The sequence below is a fragment of the Centruroides vittatus genome, unplaced genomic scaffold (genome assembly GCF_030686945.1).
Source record: "Centruroides vittatus isolate TY-2023 unplaced genomic scaffold, ASM3068694v2 contig_1074, whole genome shotgun sequence".
NCBI classification, from domain to species: domain Eukaryota; kingdom Metazoa; phylum Arthropoda; class Arachnida; order Scorpiones; family Buthidae; genus Centruroides; species Centruroides vittatus.
This window is the reverse complement of record NW_027120692.1, coordinates 483,021-505,279: the sequence shown is the minus strand read 5'-3', so window position 1 is coordinate 505,279 and position 22,259 is coordinate 483,021. Positions and strand designations below refer to the sequence as shown.

At 29.8% G+C, this 22,259-nt stretch overlaps 2 protein-coding genes across 2 annotated transcripts; both read left to right on the top strand.

The window, feature by feature from the left end:
* The first annotated feature begins 399 nt into the window (after window positions 1-399).
* Window positions 400-8,034, top strand: LOC136973141 (neuferricin). The gene is made up of 4 exons (XM_067267840.1): window positions 400-820; window positions 950-1,090; window positions 7,284-7,470; window positions 7,559-8,034. Exons 1-4 carry the CDS (start codon window positions 505-507, stop codon window positions 7,761-7,763), a joined length of 849 nt encoding a protein of 282 aa, XP_067123941.1. The 5' UTR covers window positions 400-504; the 3' UTR covers window positions 7,764-8,034.
* Window positions 8,035-20,458: 12,424 nt separating this feature from the next.
* Window positions 20,459-22,180, top strand: LOC136973595 (structural maintenance of chromosomes protein 2-like). The gene has a single exon (XM_067268331.1). It carries the CDS (start codon window positions 20,459-20,461, stop codon window positions 22,178-22,180), a length of 1,722 nt encoding a protein of 573 aa, XP_067124432.1.
* Window positions 22,181-22,259: the final 79 nt, after the last annotated feature.

Below are 22,259 nucleotides of genomic sequence, written 5' to 3'. Positions count from 1 at the left end.
TTTGTTTCTTTCATTGTTGTGACTGATGTTTCCTTAAAAAACTTTTAAACCGATTTCTACTGTAAGTAGAATTGAATTACAATAAAATATATATCTCCTTCCATTCACCCCGATTCGATATAAGCCGACATTTCCATATTATAACTGCAAAACAGCTATGGATGATTTAAATAAATTTCACAAGTCTTCTGCATTGCTATCATAGAAAGTTTTTGACAACTATTTGTTTATTTTTTTATTTGCTGTTATTTTATTAAAAATATAAAGAAGTATATTATGTCCTTTGCCGATAAACGGTAATAAAATATTAAATTTTGATAACATTTTATTTAAAACGTTTATATAATTAAATAACGCATAATTTCGACGACAGAGGGCGATGTTGCCTATTACTTTAAAAAGTAGCGAAGTGTTTATAAAATCGTGGTACGTCATGATTGCTAGTAATTTTGTCTGAGAAGATTTGTCGCATATATTTTAAGAACGAATCGAAAAGTATTAATTATGGGTGCTAAATCTTTTGTCGCGTTAACTGTTCTAATTGCCGGCATAGGTATTGCAATTGTGTATCTTTCACCACACGTTGCTTATGTTCAAGTAGTGAAATTCCTCGAATATTCCACTTTGGATTATTTTCGGTCTTCGAGTGAACCTCAATCTATACCGAGTGGAGAAAGAATATTTACTGTGGATGAACTGAGTAAATACGATGGAAGTGGAAGCAGCCCAGGACTATATTTAGCCATACTTGGAAAGGTATTTGATGTGGAAAAAGGAGCTCAACACTACAGACCTGGAGGAGGCTATTCATTTTTTGCAGGTGAGTAAATAGGTGAGAACATATCATTCTTGGCATCAATTATGTATTTAAATTCTATAAGTTATATGTGTATGATGTAGAATTTAATTATTCTAAGTAAAGACTGAAAGCATTATAAATTTATGGTAGGTCGTGATGCCACTAGAGCCTATGTAACGGGAGATTTCTCGGATCAAGGTCTGGTTGATAATATTGATGGATTGGAAAGTTCTGCGTTACTAGGAATAGATGACTGGTTGCATTTTTATGAAGAAGAATATATATATGTTGGTGAGTTTCAACGAAAAGTTGATTTTCTTTTTTGAATATTTTACTTCTGACCTATTGAACTCAAACATAACACATATCTACAATAGAAGTCTTTTTATGTTTTCACTTTTTAGTTATTTATTTACATTATGTGGATGTATGTTTCATCATATAAAAATGCTTTGTTTAAACTAAGAAATGTATTGAGATATGTAATTCCAATTATTTGTTATTAGTTATGTATGAATCAAAAATAACTCCTGAAGTATTTGTGCCAAATGTGGATTTAGACCATCTGTAACTTATAAAAATAGAAATTTTGGCATTGGAAATTGCTTCTCTCCCATTACATGCCATAAATGTAAAATTGCAATCATCATTTAAAGTTGTGTGTCATTGAAAATATTAATAAAACCTGTAATACAAAATTACAAATTTATATTAATAGTTACTAATTTAAGTTTACTTAATTTATTTGGTATCTTATCTTACTTGGTTTTGAAATTATAATTAGCCTTTTATCCTTCAACACTATAGATATAATACTGAAAGCATAAACACTTGTCATTGCATAATGAGTTAAACAAAGTAATTTTGAATGGGTGGGTTGATTACAAAATATTTATAGTTGAAGCATTGAAACTTTTATTTTCCATATAAATTTTATCCTAATGAAGCATTAAAACTTAATTTGTTTAAAATTATTTGAAAGAAAACTCCACAAAAGTGAAACATCATTTTACTTTTGGCTATTTATGATGATTTCTATGATTTTTAAAATTAAAATTGTTATTGTTCATTTAATAATTTAGAGATAAGATTGATTTATTGGCTACATAGACAAGATTTCCTAACAATTAGGTTTTTAATCTTATAATATATTACAATATTATGGTTTAAACTATATTCAAACATTATACAGTATTACAATTTCATTTTGAATGGAATAATTTGATAAAACTTTTGATACCAATGAAATTTTGATACTCTGTTATGTAAAAGAATTGAACTGTAATAGAATGGAATAGAATTTAGAAATGGAACATACTTAAAAATTAATATTATTTATTTAATAGTACAGGGGAAACCTTTTTATACTTAAAATCTTATTGAAATTTGTAATTTTGAATTTCTGTATTTTCTTTTATTCTGTCAGACAATAGGGAAAAAATTTTACATGAAAGCTTTAAATAAACTAAAAACTTTTATAAAAAACTGTCTTTGGCATTTAAGACAGTGTATTTTTACTATAATTATTAGCCTTGTCTATATAGGTTTCATAATACTATATAAATAATTCCAGTAATACTTGAAGGATTAGAGTTAACAAAAAATTGTGTTTTTATATCATGCTTTAAATGCAGCTTATTTGAATTCATATTATTATGCTCTTGATTTTATATTAATATTAACCAAGCTGTTTGAAAGGATGTAAACAAAATTTTAATTCTTCACAGTAAATTTCTGCTCATATGATCTAATTTCGTTTCTGAAATTCATTATAAGTAAGCTGTTGTAATTTTTGTTAAACTCAGTATCATATTTTTACAATATCATCTCACAAGTCAATATGAGATTATGTTCCTGGAAATAATATATTATATGAAATATAAATTGCCAACTAAAAAATACAATATTTAAACATTGTATTTTAAATATTTATAATATAAAATCACTGCAACTCTTAAAAATGGGAATCTGCTGTATTTACTCTTCCAGCTGTATGTCTTTCTTTGTAAATAGGTTGTGATATAACAAAGGAATAAAAAAATAATTCATTTTGGTTATTAATAATGATAAAAATTGAAATTGTTTAGATTTACTTTAATGTATAATTAAGGCTATGGCTTAAATTATATAATATATATATAATATACCGTATTTTACGGACTATAAGACGCATTTTTTTTCTTCGAAAAATTGCCTCCAAAATTCAGATGTGTTTTATAGTCTGTAGCGTCTTATAGGTATTTTTTTTAAAAATTGCTTAAAAATTAAGGTGCGTCTTATAGTCCGTAAAATACAGTATTTATTTATTTACCATGTTTTATGAGAAGTTTCTTGTTTCTCAGGTTGTCTTGGATCTTTTAGATTTTATATTGGTAACCACACACATACTTAAAAAAACTGATAATAATAATATTATTAATAATATACACTAATAATAATAATAATGTCACATCATGCCAGAGACTATACAACACATCACCTCTGGTTGCAAGCTCTTGGCACAGACAGATTATTTACACAGACATAATCAAGTAGCAAATATAATACACCAACAGCTTGCAAAGAAACACAAATTAGTAGACATCCACGAACCATACTACAAATACATCCCACAGACAGTATTGGAAAACAACAAGCACAAAATGTACTACGACAGAGCCATAATCACAGATAAAACAATTTACCACAACAGACCAGACATCACACTCATTGACAAACACAATAAAATCACGTACAGTAGTGAACCAAAAATCGGAACCCCGGTAATTGGAATTGCCGGTAATCGGCACGATTTTTAGTCAGACTGTGTCATGCTGAATCGAACGTTTTTGATACTAAATTTACTTCTAAAGTATAATTTTCATGTTTTTATATTCTTCAATATATTTATTTTGTTTGTACAAAATGCAGAAATAATTTTTAACGATACAGTAGCCTCGATTATTATTATAAAAGTTTTTGTTAGGCTTAAAATCGATGAAAATTCAACACGAAGTGACACGCAACGGAGAAAAATTCAACGTGAAGCGACACGCAACGGAGAAAAATTTGAACATCGGACAGGTTAATATATTTTTTCGTACATAAACCGTAATCGGAACAAATCCCTAATCTGAACAACCCCAGTCCCCAATTGATTCCGATTTTCGGTTCACTACTGTACATTATAGACATATCCATTCCAAACACTCACAATATACAAAATGCATGCACTGAAAAAATTAGCAAGTACACAGAACTTGCCCAGGAAATAAGGCATCTGTGGAGGATGGATAGGGTGCTTATTGTACCTGTTGTTCTCTCTCTACAGGCGTCATACCACACACACTACACAAAGCCTGGGCACATTACAATTGAATAGAAACACATACATCACACTACAGAAGGCCACTATATTGAATACATGTCATATTGTGAGAAAATTCCTGAATATAGACACACACACTGATACACTTCTTTAATTTCTGTTTTGGTTACTATGCCTTGACTTTGGTCCGGCATAGTACACAGACACCGGTGTTAACTAAGTATATCTCACTTAACCTGACATATTCATATCAAAATCACTTATTATTATTATTAAGTTCAAAGAAATGTTAATGCATTTTCAATATTTGTTATTCAAAATTATCCAATTTAAGAAAATGTGAGACAGACCTAATTAGTTCATTTTTTGGTCTGTTATAATAAATCTGTTTTCTTTTAAGCATTATACCAAATTATGATATAATGCAAATCCCAATACACAAAATGTACAGAGTACAACATATCTGTTGTTTGAAAAATTTTGCTGCTGCTACATTACAACAAAAAATTTTTTGAATTAATTTATTTTTGTCTTGTTTATATTGATTAATCTCTTAATATTTTTGAAATAATAAAATATTATAACCTAGATAGATAGACTCAATATCCTATTATCTAAATTACAAAATTTCTCAATTGATAAATTTGCATATGTTTATCACAGTAGAGTCCCAGAAATTCAACTCTTACTTGATACTCTGTAAAACATTAAAGTACATTTTTTAAATGACATGAAAATGTTTTTCCTCTATAATGTCGCACTGGAATCAAATAAGTTATTGTTCTTCACTGACAACAGTTGTTTAATAGCATCATTCCCCACGTTAACAAAGAATATAACTCTTTTTCCAACATGTGATTGCAAAATTCCATGGTGTGAATGTCACTAACTCAAAAGTAGCCATTATATAGCCAATATTTTTTAAAATTAATATTAGCTAACTACAAATAAAAATTATTACTATTGGTATAGTAAATGCATATATGAATTTGCACAAATTTTACAAAAATGTTACTATTTAAACTAGATCATCACCATGCTGTAAAACACTTTGCTTTTGGTAACTTGTCACCTTCTCAGTCCATGTTAAGTTGAGTTAGCAGGACTCAACTGTAACTATATATTAATAAATTGCAACAAATTTAAAAAAAAAAAATTCTTTCTGTTTATACTGTAGATTTGTAGTTTAATTTTTTTTACAAATGCAATGGTAAAATAGTAATATATTTATATGACTAAATTATTAATTTTATGTTTGTTCTGTTTGAAATATCTGAAATTTGTTTCTTCTTACTCATTAGGCTTTTACAATTAATAAAGATTTCTCACTTCATGTGTGTTAAATAAAGGATTATTAAGATACTTTAATAAACTAGAATTTATATAGACCTATATGTATATGTGTGTATGTATGAATTTGAAACTGAATATTTACCTTAAGAGCAATTTTTTAACGAAAAAAATTAAATATCAAATTTTACATGCACTGTTATATATTGTGATCATAAAATCATATACAGACACTAATGATTTTATTATTACAATATGATATGTATTTTATCATTTTAATGGGTACTTACGTATATACTGTATATACATTGGGATAGAATAAAATTTGTATTAATGCATGAACAAATGAAAAATGCTTTATAAAAATAACTGATCTGCTGTTAAAATAAAAATATAAAAAATGCATGATTTGTATAGGAAATCTTTTATATACATTATTTTTTTTCCAGCCTGTCTGCCTTGAATTTGTATTGTTATATTAGCTGTTTCCTGAAAGTATTTAAATAGAATAGTAAAAAGAAATCATTGAAAGCAGTTATCGTATATTTTTTTATAAAAAAATATTGTTTCCAATTAGAAATTAATTTAAAAGCAATAAATAAAATTTGCATATACATTGAATTCTGAAAATTTGAAACTTTATTCACATATCAAATATTTTTGTATCAAGCATATAGATTCTTCAGATAAAATGAAAAACCTTGAAAGAATTCTTTTCCACTTTTCAATTGACCTAAATTTTATTGATAATTTCATGGTAAAAGCTTAATATTTGCACTACATTGTTTCAAATAAATTTGTTTTTGTAAGTTTGTAATTACATAAGTTATAAAAGTCTGAAATATTTTTATATAAATATAATAAATTATTTATGCTAATTCATCGGTTATAACATAACATGTTACTGTGAAAGACCGAAATCTGGCGAATGTCTAGATTCACCGGTGAATGTCAGCATTCACACAGTTGTTTTGTGTATGTACAAAATATTTGCTAAATATCATTATTTCTTATTTGCACCAACATTCAGCATGCACTGATATGAATGTTGAATAAAAATATTGTTCCTAGCATTTAGTCGTGGAAGAATTTTTGTTGTAATTACAGCATGTCTAGCTTTGCCTTCCATTTCTCGAATTAGTTGCAGCTGCTTCTCCGAGGGACATTTGTTACCTACCGTACCCTAACCTAATGTAACATTAATAATATAACCAAATATTCGGTCTTCACCAATGGTCTCTTGTATGTGTCGACATTCTCTATTTTCAGTCTTTCACAGTAACATATTATTTATATTATTCCTTTAATAAATTTAAAAATATGCTTTGAATTGTTTCACAAGGGGAAATATTCAGAAAAATGTTTAGTCATATTTTTCTCCATGATTTGTATAATTTTGAAATTTTTTTACTATTTTCATTTTTCAAAATTAAAAAAATTAACCATGTAATTGACTTTTTTCTTTATTTTAGTTTATTGTATAGAAATCAGCTGTGTCCATGCAATTTAAATTCACAAACCAAAGTTCTATCACCTTAAAATAAAACTTAAGGCGATAGAACTTTGGAACTTTGAAAAAGCAGAGTAGTATAATTAAAATTTCATGAAATTTCATTTTAAAATCAAAAATTTAAAATGAAAAAATGAAATTTCATTTTAAAATGAAATTTAAAATGAAATTTCATGTGAAATGTATCTTTATCCCAATGCATTCTATAAAAGTTATTTCACTATTCTTTTACATGTGTTGTGTTTTATGTACAAACTGTATTATTGTTTACAAATGTCATTTTTCATTATAAAAATGTAATGAATTATTTAGATTATCAAAGATTATTTTGTAAAATTAAAACTTAGTTTTCTGCTAAATGGTTTTTTTTTCCCCAGGTAAATTGATTGGAAGATATTATGATAAAAATGGAAATCCAACTGAGGAATATAAATCTACAAGACAAGCTATTGAACAAGCTAAACAGGATAAAGTAAATTCAGACAAAGAAAAGAAGCTATTTCCACCTTGTAATTCTGAATGGAGTAGAGAGAAAGGTACCAGAGTTTGGTGTACAAATAAAAGGTATTTTGCTGTTTTGTTTGCTAAAACTTTATATTAGAGATAAAGTTAAATGTATAAATAATTTATTAAATTTTTTTAAAATTTTTAGTGGAGGTGTTGAGAGAGATTGGGTTGGGGTCCCAAGAAAGCTTTTTAAACCTGGTCAGCAGGAGAGGTGTGCTTGTGTAAAAGATTCGGGTTCTCCTTCTGGAAGTTCAAAAAATATTGATGATAGAGGAGACTTAGATAATCCCAATTTGAAAGTATATGCAAATTGTGCTCCAGATTCAACTTCTTGCTCGTGGAAAGATTGAACTATATAACGGGTAATTTAATTAACACAAATTGCTGTGATCTGTGATATTTTGGTTATGGTTAAATATTTAAGAAAGTTTAAACTAGGCTTTTACAGTCACAATAAACAAGTCCTTATGAAATCTCGATTATAAACACTTTTAGATGATTTATTATAAATAGGTCACATTGCTTGAATAACAATTTTCTGAAGTGTTTATTTTGAATTAATATAACAATAAATAACTTATTATATAAATACATCATTTTAATGATGGAAAGTCAGGTTTAAAATTTTAAACTTGTTATAACTGTATTGTTTCTTTTGATAATTTGATTTTAATATTAAATGTTTTTTTTTTTTTAAAGATTTAATACATGTAAAATGAAATTTATAGATTTTTTTTCTTTTTTAAATAATAATTTTATTTAGAGGCTTTGTTAATGTTTTGTATTCACATTGATTACATAATAAAAGTTAAATATTTGATTTACATATTTGGCTATTTTTCATTATAAGAACAAATTTTATGCCAATTGTAAAGATCAAAAAAGTTTCTCTACATGGAATTTATCAAAAATATTTGTCAATATAATATTTAAAACATGCTTTTCAAAAATTTCTTTTTAACATTACTCAATGTTAAGCTTATGTTTTTTAAAAACTGTATTGTTTAACTAATTTTACATGAATTTTAAAAAATTAAACAATTTAACCAAATTACAAGTTAGTAAATATAACTTAATTCAGAGTTTTATAATTTGAATCAAATGATAAATTTTAAAGAAAATTCTTTAAAGTTATAACAAAGTTATCTATTTAAATATTTTAATCTAAAATTCCATTCTGTAAACATATTTTGAAAATATCAAATAAATTTAATATTTTTGAATGTCTAAATAAAAATTTAAAATTAATATTTTTTTAACAGTATATTTAACAGTATAATAGAAACTTTATCAAATTTGATCAATTATATTTTAATACTCTATTCAATTTCCTCAAACTGATATATTAAAGTATTATAAGATAAAATTAAAAGTGACAAATTTTTAAACATTCAAAATTTGTGTGTTCCATATGCATTATCAATCTATAAAATTTCTCAAACACAAAAGGATCTAGAGATGTGATTTGGGGTGAATTATTCACGTTTCTTTTTAAAGAATATATCAGTTATATTCATTAATCACTGCAGAATGAAAGATGGATGAGAATGATTAAGTTATTGTACTCCCAAGAAAGTGTTCTTAATTATTTTATTTATTCATATACCAAATATTTTTATAGTCTGAAAATTCATAATATATATTATTTTAAAGACATGATTTTTAATAAATGTTAGTTACTTTCTGACAAAATTCTAAATCCGAGTTTTGTTGATTATTAGAATTTATATTTTATACAATAAAATTTCGTTTGTATTAATGTTTGTAAAGTTTAAGTGATGAAATGAATTTTTCTCTTTTCAATAAAGATCTAAATACATATTTATGTTCTGTTTTATTATTTTAAAGGAAAACATAAAAATAAATTTGAATGTAATTAAAGTTGCATATTAAATGGACAGAGTATTTTGGTCATAAAATTAATATCAAAAAATAATAGAAAAATTCCATGATCTGAAGTGTTTCATCATTTGAAACATTTTGTAGATTTTTTTTATTTTTGAAGTTAAATAATTTAATTCAAATATAATTTTAAAAGTTCCTCATATTTGTACTGTTTTTAATTTAAGATGGCCTGATGGCCGAGCTGGTCAAAGTATTAGCATAGTACTATGAGAAATCGCATCAAATCCGGGAGAATAATCCGAGGAATTCTACTTTTCCGGTTGTTTATCATACTTTTCCTATCATGTGTATAATCGGCCAAAAATGACTATCCCCAAGTTTTTTACATTTTTTTTTTTTACTCGGGACCTCGAAACGTCGAGAAATGCGAAAATAAAGTTAGTTTCTTTCCTGTGTTGGGGGTACGATTTTGTTCACCCAATTCGAAGCTTAATAACGCTTGTGGCTTTTGCCGAAAATTTCTGAAATTTTACAGGAAGGTTTGTGTGTTAGGGAGAAATGTAGAAATTTTCGGATCGTTGGTTCGGGAAATGTTAAGTTGGTGGAACAACTTGGAAGCTTTTTGAGATGTGATGAAATTTTGTTTATTCGTACAGTTTTACTTTACCAAATAAAACTCGTTTCTATTCTCAAAATTAAGTCTTTTTGTATTATAATTTTATATAAAAATTAATTTTTAATAATTAATCGCAAAATAAATGGCGCCACACGCTTTTTAATTTTGCTAATATTTTTTCGCCTGGAAAGTTATGCAATTCGCTGGATTTTTAAATCCATGCTGTCGTATGGCCGAGCAGTATAAGGTGCCAGCCTACTACTATGAGAACCCGGGAAACGAATTTAGACGGGTCGAAAATTCCCAAAAATTTTTCGAGGAACCTCCCTAAATACGTCGTCTCGGCCCTCGTTACCCGGTTTTGGTTCTGGCCCAGCTTAATACAAAGTAATCTTAGTATTAAGGGAAAAGAGTCAAGTAAGATCCTTTTTCTTTCTTTAAGTGCTGTGCTGCCTGTAACAGAAAAAACTGGTCAGCTGTAATGATACTTTATTAAATAGATGAAAAACCTATTTATTTTTCGAAAGCAGTATTACGGAATATTAATAACATACTGTGTAACATATATTTGTATCCCGCAAGGTATATCCTGTGTAACGTTTGTATCCCGCAAAGCGACACGACGCGCGAAGGGATGCCTCCCGCAGTCTTTCTACGAGAAACTGGCCCAAACGTGAAGAAAACCCGAAAAAGTACGTGACCAGCCAATTGACGAGGCGCTAACTCACGACAGTAGTAGTCAAATGACACATACGAATCACAAAAATTGTCAAGTAAATTCAATTTGTTGTATTTATAAGTAATTTTTAGGTAAATAAGTTTTATAAGTAATAAGTTTAGTGTTTTTGCAATTATTCTATGTTATTAATAATTTTTGAAATAATGCGACACTGAAAGTATTTAGAAAGATTTTTTATTTTTACTTTCATTAATACAGAGAAATCATTTAAATTTTACAATTTAAGTGTGTCCACTTTTTCTTTTAGTTTTTCTAAACCAAGACACAATTCTGCCATTAAGTATAGGTATAAATTTTCACGATGGGTAACGATGTAATTACGATCTAATTTTTGATATTTTATAATGTAACACCAAGAAAGCTTATTATTATTATTATTAACCTTTATTAACGTAGAAGGCTTTCGCCTGTTACAAGGGACGTGGTTTGGAGCTTAACAAAATAGTCCAACAAAGAGTAAATTTAAATAGCACTATTTCAGCTGCCTATGTATCAGAGATTTATAAAATTAAACAGTAACTTAATTAAAGTGTACAGTATAGCAAATATAATTTCACCCTTTAATATATATTATTGGGTTACTATCCCTAGTAGTTTATATATTTTTTCTTTAGGAATGATCGTTAGAACATACACTTAGTACATATCGTATTGACTTAAACATTAAAATTGTTCCAACTTTTAGAATTTTGGTTCACGTAATTATATAACTTAAATATATTATTCTTATTCGCTCTATCGAAGATCTCATATAGTTCACTTTCATTGGAAAATTAGCTAATATACTTATTTCTAAATTTTGGGAAATTTCTTTTGCTTTGAAACACTCACAAAAATGTAGAATTTAGGTAGTAGTTTATTCCATTTTAAACTTATTCAACGAGAAGACCGACCAAACCTACTTTTCCGCTGGGCTATACTTATGATTATTCTATTTTCGTGTTCTAAATAGTTACTTTCTGCTTCAGACAAGTGTGTCGTCCATGTTTCTGTACTTCCAATAATTGAATTCGAGTTTATAAATTCTCTAACAGCGGGATTATATAGTCTATCCCCAAGATCTTGAATGTTTCAGAAGTTAATCAATAAATTTTTGGTGTCACAGTTTGACTTTCTCAAACCTATTTCTCTCTCTAATTTATCCGACACAACCAAATCAACTCCAAAATTTTAATGTTATCTATTTCCTGTTCAAACTCACACGAAACCAGGTTTACTTTGTTTTTATCTTCTATCATTTCTAAAATTAATTTGAGGCTATTTCTAAAAAATGGTTTAGTTGTATTATTTCTTTAGAGTTAATATCATAAGTATACATTATATCGTCCTTAATAAAGTAGTCATCTCTAACTAGTATTTTGTTGTTGGCTAATTTTTCTAACTTAACCTTAGATAATATCTGTTTTCTTCTGATTCTGGATCTTAGACATAAGTCTGCTGTTACTATTATTCTTTTCTTTGTTTCATCCACGATATTCGGTCTTAGTAACCAAAATTTTTTAAGTACTAAATTTCTAGCTTTGACTGTTTCCATCATGACTTTTATTATTTGCTTATTTTTATTATTTTTTAGATGTTCTAAGCCTACTATTTCTACGTTGTTAAGTCCTAGATCTTCTTTGATAAATGATTTAACTTCATCAAGTACGTGTACATCCACAGATTGAAATGGGTAATTAAAAATAATTAAGTTATTTTTTGTGGTCTCGTTTAATGATCTATCAAATTCAAATTCGACTATACCTTTTAAGTTGTTGGTAGAGTTTGACCTTGCTTCCAGATCGTGAATTTTTTGGCCAATTATCTTCATCTCTTCTTTAGCATTGAGGTTGTCTTCTTTCATCTTGTTAATTTCAGATTTTATCGATTGGATTTCTAAGTTTAACAGAGAAAACTTATCCTGGATCAATTCGTAGATTGATTTTAATGTATATCTAGACTCATCGCCACGTTGTAGGTCAGATTTTGTTGCCGGTTCAAAAAAGTCTTTAATAGTTGAATTTCTTGCAGTGCTAAAGGATCCTTTATCCTCTTCCTCTAGTAGATATTCCTCTCCCGATAATTTCACCAGTTGATTATCCTCCTCAACAACGTTAGTGTTTTCCTTGCGAGGTCTTCCTCGCCCCCTCTTTTGCATAATTGCTTGATTAGTTTGGGGAAGAAAAGGACCGGGATTTGTTTCGATTCCCGCGATTAATAGTAATGTCTTGATTAATTTCTCAGATAATAAATTTTCTTGAGAATTTATCGTAACTTGAAACTTTATAATATAACTCAATCTATCCATTCCGAAGTCAAACCAGGCACTCTGCAAAAAAAATCACCAACACACCTGCAGTCTGGAACACGCCCCGAAAGAAAGCTGACATTGAAATTCGTCAATGAACTCTTGGTCAAGCTTTTGATAACGGGAAACAAAATTCCAGTTTAGGAAGTCTTGTATTTGACGTAAAGTTGAGGTTTTTAAGTTGTTGGTATTTTAAGAGTTTTTTAATATCAAATTTATGTACGTAGCCAATAATAAAAGCATCCGAAAGAATTTGGTGTTCGGCTACTTTATTCCAATCAAGATGGTCGAAAAAAGTTGTAAGGAAATGATCATTTAATATCTGATATTGACATATTAAATCCCATTTTGCATAGTTAATATGGTCCATAATAAATGAGGGTAGAAATTTGTAATTTTTCCATATGTGGTCCCAATTTAATTTATTCGCGAATTCCCTAATAAACTCTTCAGATAAATTACGTCGTCGACTAATTGTATCCCAGTGGACATAGTTTTGAAATTGACGAATAACGTTTTCGTCTATGGCCGAAGATGAGAAAGCTTTCCAGTCAATTTGGGGTTGTGTAGCGTCTATAAAGAAATAAAACATTTTGTATTATTTGCTGCTTTATTCAAGTACATATTATGTATACATATAAGAGTGTACATTCTTGAGTATAAAATGAGGATTACATATATTATATTTGAGTACATTACAAAATAATATCAAATATTTAATTTTTGTTACAAGTAGTTATGATCATTATGAGTTCCAAAATTTTCTTTTTTTTCAGATACAGTAATTTCGTCTTCAAAAACTACTTTTTTAGTAATATTATAGTCTTCAGTATCAGAATCAGACAACAGAATTTCTTTACAATCATCAAAATTTATTTTTTGAGAAAAGGTACAGTCGCCAAACCCTTGTTCATTTCTGTCTGTCTCGCTTAATGATTCCATTTCTAAAAATACTGGGTGTGAGATTTTTTCGAAGATAATTTGTGCAATGGCAGTTCCACGTTCAATAACAATATTTTTGGGGCCAAAGTTGTACATCATCACCCCAATATTTCCACGATAGTCGGAATCGATGATGCCTGCATTTATTATTATGTTATCTAGTGACAAAGAAGATTTTGGAGCCAATCTGATATAACATTTATTATTAGGTATTTCGATGGCCAGATCAATAAAAATAATTTTTTGTTCATTCGAGTTTATTTCAAAGCCCTTGACACAAAAAATGTCATATCCTGCTGCTCCCTCTGAAGCTTTAGTGGGAATTTTAGCAGCCTCGCTTAATTTTTTAAAATATACAATTTCTAGAAAATAAAATATTTATTATTACATTTATAAACATTTATTATATATTACATTTCATACAATTACATTTTATGAAATATTTGTTAAATATTGGTAATGTTATTTTATCATTTATTACAAAAAATTTACATTCGTATATTTTATTATTTGGTAATTTTAATGATGCCGCTTTATTACATGTTTGTTTTAAACACGAGTAAGTTTTACTACAAATACTATGTATTAGTATACAAAAGAAAATGTAGTTATACTATTATAAAGCCATATTGTGGAAATGATGAGGAATCTGCAAAATTAAAAGTAAAAATTGTAGTGCCCAAATGATAGTGCATCTATTCCATTATCTAAAATAAATTTTTTATCGTAAAATGGAGAAAGGGAAATTTTATTTTGTAGATATGTTGTTACTATATGATTTTTGCTTTGAATTCCATATTGTTGATGCCTTAATAATTCTGTATTAAAATAAATTCTACCATATCTTAAAATTTAATTTATATCAAAATTCCACCAATCATAAGATAAGTATTAATAAATTATTTGTAAAATTATTTACTTGACAATTTTTGTGATTCGTATGTGTCATTTGACTACTACTTTTACCTTTAAATTAAAGACATGTGATTGTTACTAACACGATCTCGTGTTCAACACTTCTAAGATAATACAACATGGTTTCACAACAAATTAACAAACAGAAATTGTCAATAGACTTAAGTTTATTTGAAAATATTAGCGATATCTAATGTAAATAAATATTTTTAAATGTAAAGTACTACGTATAAAAATTTGGGTCAAACTCGATTTTTTCATTTGACTCAACGACATATAACTACTAGACCCCGAATCGGATAAAAGTTAGCGCCGCCGTCTGAAGCCAAAAAAAGTAGGCGCCTCCATGACAGTCTAAGGCAAAAAGTGCATATGCTGTGAACGTATTGTTGTGTTCTGACTAGCGATTACGCAAGAAATAGCTACAATAAGTATTTATTTAGACTCGAAGTGTGCGGGAATTATCACAGGAGCATAACAAGAATACCACCGAGTTGCTGTGCAGTAAATTGTACACCAAGGTATAAAAAAGGATCCGGTACGTCTCACTGATAAGTTAGACACAGACCTAGTTGCTCTGATACTATATCGTCGGTTGGCGATCAAAATCTCATAACTCCTGAAGAAATATTTCTAGAGAAACATTAAACTTCCTTCAGAAGTCTATTATTACCTATGTTGATTTTTATTTATTTATGCATTGAACTAGGTTGGACTTAAGACCTGCGAGAGTTTTACGTATCACGGGAAACGTGTTTCGTTATCCAACTAAAGCTGTAATTCAAATTTGAGTAAATATTCGAGTTACAAGGTTTTGATCACAGACCGATGATATATCCTTTTTTGTACTGTACATAAAATGATCAAATAATGGATATTTTCTTGTCAGGTTTTCTAAAAATAAGCAATGCTTCGATCGGTAGTTAACAGAGTGATATGCCGTGACCAGTGCCGTAACTAAGATTTTGGACGCCTATGGCAAAGAAAAAAATGGCGCCTTTTTAATTTTTGTTATTAAATAAAAATAAAAATGGTGGTTTATTTTTGAAATATATGTTTGTAGAAATTACAGATCATAAATACTATATAAATATAAATATAGACTTTTTTTGTGTTATTAATTTCGAATACATATTATTCCGAAACCTTCTCGTTGGCGCCTTTATTAAATCGGCGCCTATGGCGGGGGCCACGTTGGCCATACCCTAGTTACGGCTCTGGCCGTGACAAATGGAAACCAAGCAATAGTACCGTGTTTCCTCGAAAATAAGACCTAGCGCATCTTTGGGAGCAAAAATTAATATAAGACACTGTCTTATTTTCGGGGAAACAGGGTAGTGTTCTTTGCAGTCAGCACTTTAAACCTGACTTTCTACGTACAGAATCTATACACTTATTTGCATAAAACATCAATTCCTACAAACATTGATTTTCCTCGGCATCTACAGAGACAGCTAGTATTGCCACGAACACCACTAAAGCGAACATCTTTGGCTAACATAGATGATGATACCCAAACGAATTGATGATACTGTGGGGAACGTCACCCTCCACATCTTAACAGTCGTAATGAACTCCAGGTGGTAAGAGTTATTACTTCCTGGAACGGGACCGAACTCACCCTGTGGGACCTTTTGGACAGTCAGTTGCCTTTTGTTAGCCACATCGTCGAGTCATGTAACTGTTACGCGAGCAGAAAATAAACTTAGTTTTGTTACTGTTCGTCTCATTCGTTTTTAATCGCGCGGAGTGACGAGAAGCAAAAGTAATAGCAGTAAAAACACTACAATACATACGATGAGCGGAGTGTTCAGCAACAAGATGAAGCTCAAACGCCTGACCCACCCCATCAGATAATCAGACTTATCGTGGTGTTTCTGTAAGACAAACGTACACCACACTTGTTCATTTTAAAGGTCAATAAATTACGTTTATTGATGGGTTACAGCATTTGAAAATATTCATATGGGCTATCCATAAATTACATCCTCATTTTCCTTGAAATTTTTATTCCCCCTGCCCCTCTTGTCCCAGTTTTTCAGTTTCTGTAACTCTCTTCCCTCTTCGGACGTCCAACAAAAACTCAACCCTCCTTAAACCTTTTTACTTTATGAATGATAGATACCCGAAGTAGAAATGAAATATACCCGAAATTTTGAAATAAATATAAAATGTATAAACTCTATAAATTTTAATGCAATATACGGATTTCCACTGAAGCTCAATCCCCTTCTCTCCGTTCCAACGTGGAACGTCATTTACGGACAGCCCTATGAACGGTTGTATATTATTCAGTGCAGGCATTCCTCCGTTTACAACAAAACTCCACAAACTAATCGTGTTTGTAAATCGAGGACCGCCTGGTATATACAGTATTTCTTGTATTTGTATTCCTTAATTTGGCAATGTTCAGCGGATATGAATATTAATTTAACTACTGGTAAATTAAAAACTGACTTGATGCAGGCCCCTAAAAGAGATCGAAAACGTTCTGGTTTTTGTATTTAATTCAAACTCATATTATTTGCTGGAAATTTTGTGTGCATGGTATATTGTTTTTAATTTATATACTTTCCAGCTATTAGAGACTTTTATGCAACTACTGGTATTTACTATTAAAGATTGCTCAAATTTGAATTACAGCTTTGGTAACTAACAAAACACGTTACCCATGATCCGTAAAACTCTCGTAGGTTTCGAGTCAAACCGCGTTCAAAACATAAGTAAATAATAATAAAAATTGAATTATGACTATTTACAAAAACATAAAATTTTCGAGTCTATCCTACATCCTTTTTTACTCCACGACAGAAGTAACAGTGTATTGGCTTGAATAAACTTCATTAGAACAAATGGTAAATTATAAACAAATCGGCTGTACTATAGATTACCACCTATGGAATTTCGGGACTTTGAATATATATTTGAACTCAGAGGACCGAGACGAGTTCAACAATACCCTACTTTTAGGCCGGAGGCAAAAAAATAAGAAAGTTATCATACTTTTTTCGGCGATCGCGCAATGGTCGAGAGTCGCGTCGCTCTCTCCGCTAAGCCTATCGCGTGTTTAACAGGCAGTCCGGCAAGGCGGCCATATATACCTTCAACAGTGGCAGATGTTGATCCACGAGCACACATATCGTCTACAGTTTGAGTTAAGTTTTTTTTGCACACCCTCGCGCTCGTCGACCTTGTTCCTCAGTGTCGCTATCGCTCGCGGTCTGCTAGTACTACGAGCTGACCGCGCTATCGCGATCGGGAGTCACGATGCTTGAAAAAAGGAACTGGCGTTAGCCTGTTCGTGCTCCCGACGGACTCCCCCGGGATGGGAGCCGCCGGCAGGCCGCCGATTGTTTAACGTCACTAGTTATTGATTCATAGTAGTTCTTGAACAAAAGAAAAAAAAGGAAGTGGCATTCGACTGTTCGTGCAATTTCTTGCCTTTCAGAGTACTTTTTTAAATTTATTTGCAGACTTTACCCGCGAGATGGCAGCACTAGCAACTACCGTGTCGTCTGCATGAAAGCATTAAAAAAGTATGACAACTTAAAAAGCTATGATAACTTTCTTATTTTCCGTCTCTGGTCCAAAAGTAGGGTATCGTTGAACTCGTCTCGGTCCCCTCAGTTCAGATATATACTCAAAGTCCCGAAATTCCATAGGTGGTAATCTGTAGTATCCCAAAAAATCTTCACACAAAGTTAAAATTGATCGAAACGCCGACCTTTTATTTGAGGATTCGGCGTCCTTTAAAACTAAAAACAATGGTTACAATTTTGATCACAACTACCTTGTCCTTTAGCACAATATATTACTGGTTCAGGTCTCAGGTTTATATTTTTGTAAATAGTTATAATTCAATTTTAATTAAAGATATCCTGGGCTGTTCATGTTATCATGTGTGCTTTTATGTAAATAATAATAATCAACGCAAGGTAATAACGAACTTCTGAAGAAACTTTAATGTTTCTCCAGAAAAATTTCTTCAGAAGGAGTTAGGAGATTTTGATCGCCAACCCACGATATAGTATCAGAGCAATTATGCCTAAGAGCAACCGGTGAAACGTGATACCGGATCCTTTTTATACCTTGGTGTACAATTAACTGCACAGCAACTCGGTGGTACTCCTGTTATGCTCCTGTGACAAATCCAAAGTCTAAATAGCAATTACGCCAGAAATAGCTACAATAAATAAGTCAGTACACAACAATCCGTTCACAGATTATGCACTTTTTGCCTTAGACTGTCATGGCAGCGCCTACTTTCTTTGGCTTCAGATGGCGGCGCTAGTTTCTACGTTAACTTTTATCTGACTCGTGATCTAGTATTTATATGTCGGGTGGCGATTCTATGGCAGATGTACCCAAAGTTGCATCTAGGAAAAAACATCTGGCACGTAACGTAATATGCAATTTCGGTTTATCACAAATATTTTTCAATCATCTTCTAAAATTGTATTCTAATTAAAGAATATTCGTTTAATTTCTTTGAATATCGTTAATCGAAGTAAAAAACTTTGGCACTCATAAACATTTTTAAAGACAAGCATGCTTGCTACATGGCACGCGGACTCGCGTGTCATGTAGCAAACATGACACGCAAGCAAAAAAAGGTCGCATTCCCTGTTATATGTCACTGATTTGGCTGCAGCGCATTATGGACTTATATCTGGTTCTCGTTTTTACCCTGGGATTACAATATAGACAAATTTATGCAAGGATAGGCAAGAGATAGAAAACGAAGCGCCAAGCCGAACGACTATATAAAATTCACAGGCCTCGTGACCGAATTTGAAAATGAATTCCTTATGGCTGTAAGAAATTCATCAGGCAATCAATTAGTTAATTAATGGCTATTACTAATATTACTACAGTATTATGATTAAATCATTAAATATGACAATTAATAACATAATAAAACAAAAATAACAATTTAAATTACGAAACAATTACAATTATTAATTAGCTGAAGAAGTTAGTTGACCATTATATGCTTCTCCGGTTAATATGATACTGTAGATGATGCAGGCAACTTAGAATATGATGATATTTCTTCAGCTTATTTTAGAGTTGTTATAATTTCATGGATTTTTTTCAGCTTGAAAATGATCTCTGATATAAAATCGAAGAAGAAAGATGATAATCGAATAAGTAATAGAAATTTTACGAAAGATTCGGAAAATATTAGTTTGCTAGAGAATGCAAACATCAATTCATTCAATATTGAATCAGTTGACAATGGTAAAAAAGGAATAAATTTTTCTGATCATCTATCAGATACAAGAATCAATTATACAGAATCATCATATTCTTTAAAAGAAAAGTCATCAAATTCTAACCAGAATTTAAATATTTATCCCGGAGAATCTTCGAAATTTTTAGAAAATGGCGTTAGAATTTCACGTAATGATTCAAGGGCAAGTATTTTAACTAATTATCCGCCTAGCAGACTTGGTTTTGAAAATGAATTATTTGAGAGATCGAAATTGCTTATTCCGAACAATTTATCAATAAACTGTAAATCATTTCAAAACGATTCAATAAAGCAAACTGCAAAGTTGGAAAATGAAAAAAATATTTCAGGTAACTGTCCAATTAAAAAATCATCGAGCATGATAGTGAATTATTCTTCGAGTATAACATGGTCCGATTCGGAGACGAACTAAACGATTCGGAAGACGAACTAAACGATTGGTCTGAAATGCAGAACTCAAACTTAAGTGATGAAAGCAAACGATCATTGAAATTTCCTAAAATTACGGACGATTTCGAGTTTGTAACGAATTGTAACGAAACTGAAGACTGGCAAACACTACAGAAATTTAATGAAATTCCATCAAATTCATTAACTGAAACAGATGTAAACATATTTCCAAAAGAAATGTATCAGAAAAAAATGTTAGATATTACCATGGTTTATGGACATAAAAACAAATTATTAAAAAGCGAAAAAGTGTGGATTTATGGCGAATATTCGAAAGGATGCTTTAAAAATATCGATTCGTTAAGCGAGAACAATTTAATAAACAATGGTTTATCATTTCCTCTAACTTCCAATGATAATCCAAAATCGACTATTTTAGAAATGATGAATAAAATAAGAGGAATGCAGTTTTCATCGGAACTTTTATACTTCAAAAAATGGTTAAATTTAAAAATTCTGGAACATAAAAAAGGGAAGAAAGAATATAATATCCTTCTACAACAAATTAAGCAATTATCGAATGAAAAGAAATATTTGAAAAATATTATTAATGGATTAATTGAAAAGTATGATAGTTTGCAAAGAGAGACGATTAAATATGTAACAAACGAATATCTAAGTAAACTTAAGACAAATAAAAATCATCTCATAAAAGAAGTGAAGACATTATATTCTCGTCATGAAGATTTGATCATGCAAATTCTCTCTCTGAAGAAAAACATTGAAGAAACGTGTAAACGTTACGACAAAGAAGACAGAGTTCTAAACGATGTGATAAAAGATAGCAAAAACGAAAATATATCATTGAAAGAATGTATTGACGAATTGAAGAAAAAAGCAAATTGCAGCAAAATTGTTTTAGAAGATAAATTACACTTGTCATTCAAGAAGGTTAAGGAGCTTGGCATCTGTTTCCAAAAAATGAAGACTATTCTTACCGTTATTTGTGGATGGACATCAGAGATATATTTTGAAATTGAAAATCGAAATAATTTAAAAATTGATAAAAACAATATTGATAATGAAAGATCTATACAGATTCTTGATAATTCTATTAATGTTTTATATGAAAAAACTGAAGAAATGCTGAATTTTTTTATTGTTTTAAAAGAAGACTTCGAAGATGTTCTTCGAAATTTTAATAACAGGAAACGTAAAATACGCAAAGAATCGAAATCTTCAGAATGGAAAATAACGATGAAAGATATTACTGGGTCATTAAATAAAAATAAGAAACGAGTTTTAATGGCAAATAAAGAAATTAATGATTTGAAGTCGTGGATAAACTCGGAAATGAAGATGGAAAGAAACATCACTCACAGTAATTTGCGCAGGGATATCTGGGACAAAAAGATTGACCGACTTTTTGATATTATAGCGGAAACAAAAGAAATCATGGCAAATATCTTAAGGACGAAGAGAAAACCGAAGCAGAAATCTTATGAACGTTCTTCATTTGAAGAAATTATCCACGAGAACGAACGTCTACAAATTTCACAATGTTTCGTAAAAAGCGATGCTACAACCGAACAAGTGTATACATTAAGTGGACGAAATACTTTTTCCGAAAGTTCACATTCGTCAGGAAAATTCCAAAACACGCGGAAATCTTTAAACATTTCAATGTTTCAAAATCAATATATAGGACACAAATCTTCACAAGATCGAGTTTATGCTAATTTTGATGAAAAGGTTACAATGAAGAGTATGAAAAAATAATACATTTTCTAAAAATATTTAAAAGATGTAAGTTCAATTATACACATAAAGACAAGAATAAAATTATATTGAAATTACT

What these genes read in the sequence shown, in the direction of transcription:
- LOC136973141 (XM_067267840.1), top strand. Translation starts at nt 505, where the DNA reads ATGGGTGCTAAATCTTTTGTCGCGTTAACTGTTCTAATTGCCGGCATA. An exon ending in AGGCTATTCATTTTTTGCAG is followed by an intron (nt 821 to 949) that starts GTGAGTAAATAG and finishes AATTTATGGTAG; the next exon opens with GTCGTGATGCCACTAGAGCC. An exon ending in GTTTGGTGTACAAATAAAAG is followed by an intron (nt 7,471 to 7,558) that starts GTATTTTGCTGT and finishes TAAAATTTTTAG; the next exon opens with TGGAGGTGTTGAGAGAGATT.
- LOC136973595 (XM_067268331.1), top strand. Translation starts at nt 20,459, where the DNA reads ATGCAGAACTCAAACTTAAGTGATGAAAGCAAACGATCATTGAAATTT.